This window comes from Misgurnus anguillicaudatus, chromosome 4, assembly GCF_027580225.2.
Source record: "Misgurnus anguillicaudatus chromosome 4, ASM2758022v2, whole genome shotgun sequence".
In the NCBI taxonomy this organism is placed as follows: domain Eukaryota; kingdom Metazoa; phylum Chordata; class Actinopteri; order Cypriniformes; family Cobitidae; genus Misgurnus; species Misgurnus anguillicaudatus.
In genome coordinates this window covers 3,370,231-3,379,832 of record NC_073340.2, presented here as the reverse complement: position 1 = coordinate 3,379,832, position 9,602 = coordinate 3,370,231, and the positions used below count along the sequence as shown (strand labels likewise).

Sequence of the window (9,602 nt, the reverse complement as noted above, 5' to 3'; positions counted from 1 at the left end):
GGTCTTAGTACATAATGTAACTACAGAGGAGTCAAGTTTTAAATAGGAAAAACGTCCATTTGGTTACTTTTGAGCGCAATGCTAATGGTCTAATCAGATTCAATGAATTATCAAACAAACAGTGCTCAATAGCACTAAAAGTGGTTCTTGGCTTGTAATTAGGGGTGGGCCGATCCGATATTCAGTATCGATATTAGTCCGTTATTGGCTAAAATGGCCGGATCGAATATTGTAGAAGTCGAGGAGTACAATCCGATCCAATACCAACACAGACCTTAACTGTCATGGCAAAGACTTGCTGAGCAACATGAATTTGCACAAAGTTGCTATTAGTCAACATTTAAATAAATATAACTCAGCAGTTTTGCACAATGTTTCATTGAGTCTTGAATTTGCACAGTCATTTGTTGCACAGTAAAACATTTGAGTTCTGTAGCTGTGTTTAAACATGATGCTCTTTGTATGGCTAACAAATATGTTATTTCCAGCTTAATTGATTAAAAAAGCGATAAAGATGGCATTGGATCGGTATCAACAGATACTCAATGTTGTGGTATCGACATCGGTATCAGACATGAAAAAGTGGTATCAGCCCAGCCCTACTTGTGATCATAAATGAACCATTTAAAGTGCCATATATGAAATACCTGTGTAGCACCTTTGTAGAACCATATGTGGTGCTATATGACCCCCATATGGTTCTTCATAGGTGCTGTATAGCACTAAAAATGGTTCCTCTATGATTATGAGCCAAGAACCACTTTTAGTGCTATTTAGCACCATTTGGTTTTAAAGTGTAAGCTATGCTAAAAGTGGTAGCGCCAGACCCAGAGATCAGCTGAACGGATTCCAAAACAGTAAAAACAAATGTTTCAATCTAGGGGAGCTGGAAAATGAGCCTATTTTCAAAAAAAGTGTTTCTTCAATAGCTTGTTGAACCTCATTTGGCAGCAATTACTTCAAGCAAGCGCTTTCAGTATCTCTGAATCAGACCTGCAGATCGTTCAGAAGGATGTGGACCGAGTATGGTTCGCTTTTGGGTCCTTTTAGTGGAGCTTGAGATCACTTGGTTCACATATACACTGAACTGCTCCGAGAGCGTTTGGAAGGCTCAAACTAACTAGGTGTGAAAACAAAGTCTTGCAAACAAACTCAGATGCTTCAATAACAAAGTGCTATCTTGCACACACTACACGTTCTATATTCACAGATCAGTGTTGTACATCTTTCCAAAACCTTTTTTGAAACAATCAATCAAGAATATTTGTATTTACAAGAAACTGCAGAAGACAATTCATACAATAGGTTTGAACTGCTTGGAAGGACAATGCACGAGTATAACTTAATGGGTGAAAAGCGTAGACCCATTTTGAACTGACAACATTCTAGTTTTCAGTGTAGTGGTGTAAAGCTCACCACATTTGTGACCCTGGACCACAAAACCAGCCTTAAGTTGCACAGGTATATTTGTAGCAATAGCCAACAATACATTGTATGGATTAAAATGATAGATTTTTTTAACTTTCAGATGAATCTTAAAAAAATCTCACATTTCAAAAAGATTGCCCCTTGTGGTTTTGTGGTCCAAAACAAAACCCTCATAAATATATTCAAGGCAAATTTCTTAATACTGTGGGTGTACTGAGACAGAGATCCTCAAGCAGAAATGAAAACTACAATACATCAGGGATTTAATCTACAATTTTACTTCAGTTTTCTCAGTGAATATAGCCCCATTTAAACTTCAGGAAGCCAGAAGTTTTGGTAAATGATATGGATTATTTTTATAGGCGAAGTTAATGGAAACAGAAAATCAGGGTCAGACCTCTTACACACAAACACATCAGCTCACATCGGCACTCAAATGTTCACATTACTACTCGCTTGACCCAGAGAGAATGACCTAATTTTCTTTTTAATAGTCAAAATTACAAAATGATAACATGGTCTAACATAATCTGCAAAATAATAATAACAATATTAATGGTCATGGTAAGCATCAACATTTTGTTTTGCTCTGTATATAGACATGCATACTGCGGAGAAATATAAAAATATAAATATAAATACATCCCATCATTGTTCTTTTCCTGTTCACTGACTAGAATTTAAAACAGTTTCAGAGTTTGACGAATTAAATGCGGTAGTGTACAATATGGCATTAAGATGCATTGTCAGAGCTTACAGAGATTAGAGGTATTATTTCATATCAACGAACCTAAATAAAATTTTACTTTTATAAAAACAACTACATTTTTTAAACAGGAAGAACAAGTTTCATTTTAAAATGAGTCTAACCAGGTATATCAGTATACAGTACCAACACTAAACTGATCAAACACTCCAGTACAAATCCAGGAACCAAGACAATTCTTTTTCTATACTGTTTTGAAACCTTGACCTAGTAAAGAGTTTAATGTCTCTGTGTTATTCTCAATTACACTTAAACAATTATTATTAAGCCCTTCATTAAACACACCATTCAAACCAGAAAAAAAGGAAAACATCATCTACGAATAAGTTGTTTGATAATATACTTAGTGAATGCAGTTGCACTCCTTTTTGATGGCCAGTCGCTAATGTAGGTGCACACACAATTTCCATAGACCTTTACAATTGCTGCTTCTTAAACTGTACAAATGCGATCCCAGCTACAAGCCATGTCTCACTGTGGGATCGCAGCTGTCATTAATGTCAGACTGTACAACATTAAAGTCTTGTTTAAAAGCAGACACAAGCAAATAGGCAAGGGAAGCAACACTGCAGGACCGTCTCCCCAAATCTTTATCAGATCACAGTAGTCATTAATCAACATTTGCTGAGCATGTCAAGTGATTCAAGACTACTAATTCTGGCTTAGGATCATGTGACCCTGCTAGTAAAAACCCAGCTAAAGTTATTTTGTGTGTGTTTTATAGTCTTCTACATCAAATCAGTCTACAGTAAAAACATTCTGTGAAAATATAACCTTGATATCTTTAATATTGACTGAGTAAGTTCATATCAATGTGGTGAAATGGTTGAAATCAAACTTTGATGCTATACGACTTGGTTTTCGCAGGCAGGATCACAATTGTACAAAGATCTCCAAATTTTTCCCAGACGGGGCCTCATCCATAAGCACTAAACTAAACTGATCCAAAAATCAGGTAGAGATTTCGAAGTTTTAATCGTGGTCTATGTAATAATCAGAAAAAGCACAGAAGAGAAATAGAGGATGAAAAACGTGAACATTTTAAGAGACAAGGGGATTGCTGTATCACTAAGCCACTAAACACGCCTATCAAATCCATCAAACGCCTATCCATCCACAAATACAGTCATGGCCAAATACTTATACTCAATGCAAACATCACTGTCTTAGAACTGTAAAATAAAATCTATTTTCCATTTTGTTTTTGACAAATACTTTAGAAAATCAATTCCGGGTGTTTTTACATCAAGCACAAACTAAATCATTTACAATACACAGCAGGGCTCCAGACTGCCACCAAAGGGGGGCATTTTGCCACCAAAATTTGAGATTGTGCCACTGAATTTTACATCCAGTTGCACATGTGCGACCAGTAAATTTTACATTATTTTGTGATTTGACACTGAATTGGAAAACAGCACATTGTACTTTCTGCATCTATCATTAAAGTATTTATTAGTAATACAGTGGAAATTAGTAGAAATGTGAATATTTGGATAGCATGTTGACTTAGAGTGTGGTTCTAATAAAATTTTCAGTTGGGGGCCACTGTGCTCCTAGTAAAAAAAGTTAGTCTGGAGCCCTGTACAACTATAGTTTCTCATAAGATATGATCATTTTATTTATTTTAGGCCGCTTAACCTCATGCCATTTATGCGATTTCCTTGTAATCAATCTTTTTCACGCAAAACACCTGACACTTTTAAACTTTTTTTTGTAAATGTATTACAATTGATCTCCTGTCCTTTGTGGGCAATGAACAAATGATGCCAGGTTGTGCCATCACAGTAATTACTATACAAGGTCACTTTCTCAAACCCAAACAGCAGAATCTATCACAATCTTCCACAAGCATTTAACTCGTGGCTAAATGAATACTGACACGAGTTTAGTTATTTGGCCAGTACTGCACCGATACTATCAGTACACACAACAAAAACTACACATATCACTTAGTGTGTGCATGCTAGTAAAGACACATGCCATTAAAAAAAATCATTTCGAGGTTTAACTCTTGGATTCCTGCGACTTTGCTACCTTCTTTCAATTTTTGATTTCCTTATAAATCCATCCTGAGCCAGGTCTAGCAAATGATAACAATGGGCAGAAGACGTACAGTAGAAATACACCATCACATTATCATCAAGGAGTCCAATGCAAACGAAAAATATAAAAAGAAGAAAGCAACTAAGTGGATTGAGTTACACTGAAGAAACTGCCCTCTCTGCTTGTGTCTTTGTCCACCACTATGCCCTGATTCCTTTTGGTCAAACCAAGACAGCTTTGAGAGACAAAAAAAATGTCCTCCTGCCCCCTCAGCAAGACCAGAAAATATAGATATAACTAGTTTTAGGAGGGATAAGTGTTATGCAACTACGTGTCTGGTTATGTGCATCATTCAGGTGTTTTTTTTTTCTCAAAATGCATCATGCTACAGCAGTTGTACATACGTGTTTTCCTGTGTGTGCATGTCATAAAAACATGAGCACCTTTCATTTAAAATTCCTTTCTTTCACAGTTTTTTCTTGGCTTCTTTAGTGTATAATCATATAAATGGCTCTTTTGAGTCATACAGGTTTAACTATGCTCCGTTGTCAATATTGTTACTAGCTTGCGTATAGATCAAGCCTGCTCTGCTAGCTTTGAGGTTGCGGGATGATGCTGGAGCAGTCGGTCACTAGCAGGTCCACCACCGTGTTCCCACTCAAAAACACTGTAGGTGTCGACACCATGTTGCACAGAGTGACCGTGCTTCCCGGCAATGCTTCGCTGGTGGTGGTGGTGGTGGTTATAGGGTTGGGGTCACTCACTGGGGGATTATGGGTTCCCATGTGGCCTTGCAGCTGTGTGGGGGTCTTGCAGTGCACACCACACAGGTGACAAACCAGAACACCGCCAGACCCTGAGGTGCCGAACCCTCCTCCGCTCTCCTTCCACTCCTGACCGTGGTGCTTTTGAGCATGAACACGCAGGTACGTCAGTGTGGTGAAACCTGAGGAGTAAATGACCACATTGACCAACAGTCCATAACAATGCATTTAGCAACATGCTATTTTTAATTTGTATAATGCGTTCTGCATTCTTAGACACGAAAAGTAAATGAACTAATAAATCTATGTAAACTGACGTAGCCTTTGCGTCACGTCTCGCAGTCCTTGCATTCTGTATGTGACCGTTATTTATACACGTTGGATATGTATAAAGTATCATACTTACTGCGATTGCAGAGGTGGCAAGTGTGATGCTGTGATTGGTTGTGCACCCTCATGTGATCTGTGATGTAAGCAGCAGACAGCAGCTTGCCACAGATGTGACATGGAACCTTTTCTTCATGTCTGATCATGTGTGCCCTCAGTCTGTCCCGTGTGGCAAAGCTCGATTCACATGTCTGTACCAAACACCACAAACCTCCACATGTTAAAATGATAAGCAATAAGCTACAAGAAACAACACTCACCTAAAGGATTATTGGGAACGCCTGTTCAATTTCTCATTATTGGAACTATCTAATAAACCAATCACAGTTGTTTCAATGCATTTAGGGGTGTGGTCCTGGTCAAGACAATCTCCTGAACTCCAAACTGAATGTCAAAATGGAAAAAAAAGGTGATTAAAGCAATTTTGAGCGTGGCATGGTTGTGGTTGTTGGTGCCAGACGGGCCGGTCTGAATATTTCACAATCTGCTCAGTTACTGGGATTTTCACGCAAAACCATTTCTAGGGTTTACAAAAAATGGTGTGAAAAGGGAAAAACATCCAGTATGGGGCAGTCTTGTGGGTGAAAATGCCTTGTTGATGCTAGAGGTCAGAGGAGAATGGGCCGACTGATTCAAGCTGATAAAAGAGCAACTTTGACTGAAATAACCACTCGTTACAACTGAGGTATGCAGCAAAGCATTTGTAAAGCCACAACACCCACAACCTTGAGGCGGGTGGGCTACAACAGCAGAAGACCCCACCGGGTACCACTCATCTCCACTACAAATAGAAAAAAAAGAGGCTACAATTTGCACAAGCTCACCAGAATTGGACAGTTGAAGACTGGAAAAATCCCACAAATCTCCATCAACTGCAAGACGCTATCCTATCACTATGGGCCAAGATTTCTAAAGAATGCTTTCAGCACCTTGTTGACTCAATGCCACGTAGAATTAAAGCAGTTTTGAAGGCGAAAGTGGGTCAAACACAGTATTAGTATGGTGTTCTTAATAATCCTTTAGGTGAGTGTATATTGGAAGTATAGTCATTGCTTCTATACCGGGCATTTGAAGGGTCTTTCTGAAGAATGGACCTGTCTGACATGACTGTTCAGATGATCAGGCCTGTGAAAAAAAACAGACATTATAAATTTATTAATCTATGTCTATTAGAAGAGCTTAAAGTGAAAATAAGTAGATATTCCTCTGGAATAGATATTCACAGACAAGGCTTAAGGTTAGTCCTAGACTAAATCACATGTTTGAGCAGTCTCAACTGAAAATAACTTGCAATAAACCAGTGCCATTGATTCGTCTCAAGATACACACAGTATCGTCTATTTCTAAGGTATGTTTATTAAAGATGCTTCATTTAACTAAGGCTTAGTACTGGTTTTAGCTAAGCCTCATCTGTGATAATGCGTTAAAGTGTGGGACAAAGGCAAGATAAAAAAAAAAGTTTGTCCTACCTTGAGAAAGCTTTCGCACAGTGTGGGCAGATGTAGGGCTTCTCCACTCCACCCTGGTGGGATTTGACGTGATGGCTCATGCGGTCTTTTCGCTTGAAACGCTGCTGGCAGATGGGGCAGGAGAATGGCTTCTCGTCGGAGTGGGACAGCCTATGTCTGTTCAGGTGATACACGTCTCTGAATGCTTTACCACAGGTCTCACATGCATGGTTTTTACGCACAGTGTTGGGGTTCTGGTTTACTGGCCTCTGATGGGGGATAAAACAATAGTGATGTATTATATGACCATGCAACTGTATAAGGAATGCCCAAAAATAGTACTGTTATTTTATTATTATGTTTTTTAAATGGTTGACTTGGAATAAATAATGAAGAAAAGCAGCCAATGAGATATTGAGACCATCAAAAGACAGGAACTCCTTCCAATTGGTTTAAAAAGCATCCCAGGGTAATACCTCAAGAAGCTGGCTCACAAAATGCCAACAGTACACTTTCACCAATTCTAGGCACAGATTTTTTTTAACAATATATTTATAGTTACATTTGCTTTATTTGTATAGTTTTGATATGTTACTGTTACTTCAATGGAAAAAAACATTTGCGTCTAGCATTTGTTTCAAATTAGTCAATGAAATATTTCAAAAAAAAAAATTGCATCTATTAATTTAGTCATGTGGCAAATAACTGCGTAAAACCAGCAGCATGCCAGGATCCTGACGGATTTTTTGCGATAACAGTCAGATGGCTGCATATTATCCCCTACATATGATTCACTTTATGACACATGAAAGCGTACCCTGAGAATACACCCACCTGTAAAGACTCCCCTGTTGCTATGACAACGGGTGAAGGAGGCGGGAGGGCGGTCACAGTGGATGGCACACTCTCCATGGCAATTTCGTTTCCATCTTGAGTGGCCAGAACTTGCGTGTGTGGAGGGGGCAGCACAGTCAGAAGAGGAAGTGTTTGGGGTTGCTGCTGGGGCATGGAGAGGTGGAGGAGAGAGAGAGGGACCGCGTGCCTTTCTGTACTCTCTTTGGCCACAGCATTTTGGCTCTGGGAGCCCCCCTTCATGCGGATGCCAGTATGGACGGATTGATGACGCCGCAGGTTGTAGCTGTTCTTGAACTGCTTGCCGCAAATGGAGCAGATATGAGCCGCACGGGCTGGTCTGGACACCGGTTTCTCTGGAGATTAAAACTGGGAGTTATTAAGGATGTTGACCAATACATTTCCATGACCTTTCCATTGGTTCCTGATTATGGATTTATAGATAAACAATTACAGACTCAAAAAGGGACCAAAGAAATGCTTTCAGATTTGAGTACTATTCCTGGCCTGGAAATCCCAATTGAAAAATTCCAAGACTACTGTAAACAACATTAAAAATGGCACCTGAAGTGCCTTCGTTGCTTCCGGCTGAACTTTGTTTTTCTAACTGTGCTTCAGAGAGCCGTTTTACCGTATTTCACTGTGGAACATTGGAGCAACCACAGAAAACCTCCAACCCCTCCCTGCCAGTTTCCTCTCCAAACCTCCCTCCCTTCCACATACCAATCGCTCCTTGAGCACCATCCCTCCCTCCCACTCACCCACCAGGTACATGGTCTTCATTGAGAACTGCAGTGTCCACTGTCGATGGAGGCGGGGCAATGTGTTCAGTGGGTGGGGTTTCAGGAGAGGTCGTGTGGACAGTCAGAAGTTCTGATTGGAGGGTGCCCTCCACTTGGGTCTGAGAAGGTGTGGTCTGGGAAAGAACGATCAAAAAGTACTAAGTTTGAATCGAAAACTTCCGTGCAGGAACTTTTGGTTGCTGAACTGAGGTCAAACGCTTTTAACATTTTTATATAGATGTTGATAGACAGAGATTGCATCTAAATGTAAACATTCACGTCCACATACATACACACATCATCATGGTCAGTCTCACCTGAAATAGAAAATTGCTCCACGCGGCATCCATTTTGTTCCAGACCGATGAATATCATCAACTACACGATAATATGATTAATAGCACCTCATTGGCGTCCTTTAAATCGTCGGTATTTTGCAAATAGTGAACGTTTAGAAATGTTTTCAGAGATTTTTCAAAGGTTAAAACCTTTTGTTTTTTTAATAACCAACCCAGATTTCCAGGCAAATGTGAACACTGTTTTCACTTTGCTGCTATTTAACTTTAACCCTTATTTCCGAACCGTTAATCACAATAACGTAGTATTTATTCATATAAATGACTTTAAAACTATATATGCATACGAAATCAGTGTTAAGATCAATTTCTAAACTGTAACATCATGCATTATAAAACAGGAGATGATGCATATAGACGTTAAAATAACGGTTACACGTAATGCGATTGACGCATTTGAAACAGTAAAACTTAAAGGCTGCTGTGGATAAATCTGTGTTTTCCCCTCGATTTCCCCCGACAGGCCAATCGGGTGTTTGTCGAAGCCTCGCTGTAGAATTCAAACCCTGACCCTGAAGAATAACACTCGAGCCCGGCCGCAGCCCGCCGCTCCACCTCGGCGCTTCAATTCACAGGATGTCATCTTTCTTTTTTTATCGCGCGCTCGCTCTCTCTCTCTCTCACCCTCCCTCCCTGTATCTTTCTTCCTTTTCTTTTTTAATTCCTCTTTCTTCTACCCCCTCCTCTCCTTTTTCGCTCTCCGCTATGTCCCAGTTGCTTTTAAAGGGGATGGTTTCTCCCCCTCCTATTTCCGTCGCTTTTCTCCTTGCTCG

The 9,602-nt window shown here is 39.7% G+C and overlaps 1 protein-coding gene across 2 annotated transcripts; it reads right to left on the bottom strand.

The window, feature by feature from the left end:
• Positions 1 to 1,683: 1,683 nt before the first annotated feature.
• mazb (MYC-associated zinc finger protein b (purine-binding transcription factor)) lies at positions 1,684 to 9,525 on the bottom strand. 2 transcript variants are annotated; one of them, XM_055175230.2, is made up of 7 exons: positions 8,791 to 9,525; positions 8,457 to 8,607; positions 7,674 to 8,047; positions 6,861 to 7,108; positions 6,453 to 6,516; positions 5,411 to 5,582; positions 1,684 to 5,186 (listed from the first exon to the last, which is right to left on the bottom strand). In XM_055175230.2, the coding sequence occupies exons 1-7, from the start codon at positions 8,821 to 8,823 to the stop codon at positions 4,831 to 4,833; spliced, it is 1,398 nt and encodes a 465-aa protein (XP_055031205.1). In that variant the 5' UTR covers positions 8,824 to 9,525; the 3' UTR covers positions 1,684 to 4,830. The 2 variants fall into 2 exon arrangements, with proteins under 2 accessions (XP_055031205.1, XP_055031206.1); XM_055175231.2 differs by lacking the exon at positions 8,791 to 9,525 and having other exon boundaries at positions 8,453 to 8,607.
• Positions 9,526 to 9,602: the final 77 nt, after the last annotated feature.

What these genes read in the sequence shown, in the direction of transcription:
- mazb (XM_055175230.2), bottom strand. Translation starts at nt 8,823, where the DNA reads ATGGATGCCGCGTGGAGCAATTTTCTATTTCAG. An exon ending in TGTGCGAAAGCTTTCTCAAG is followed by an intron (nt 6,517 to 6,860) that starts GTAGGACAAACT and finishes TTTTTTTCACAG; the next exon opens with GCCTGATCATCTGAACAGTC. An exon ending in AAAGACCCTTCAAATGCCCG is followed by an intron (nt 5,583 to 6,452) that starts GTATAGAAGCAA and finishes TGTTTGGTACAG; the next exon opens with ACATGTGAATCGAGCTTTGC.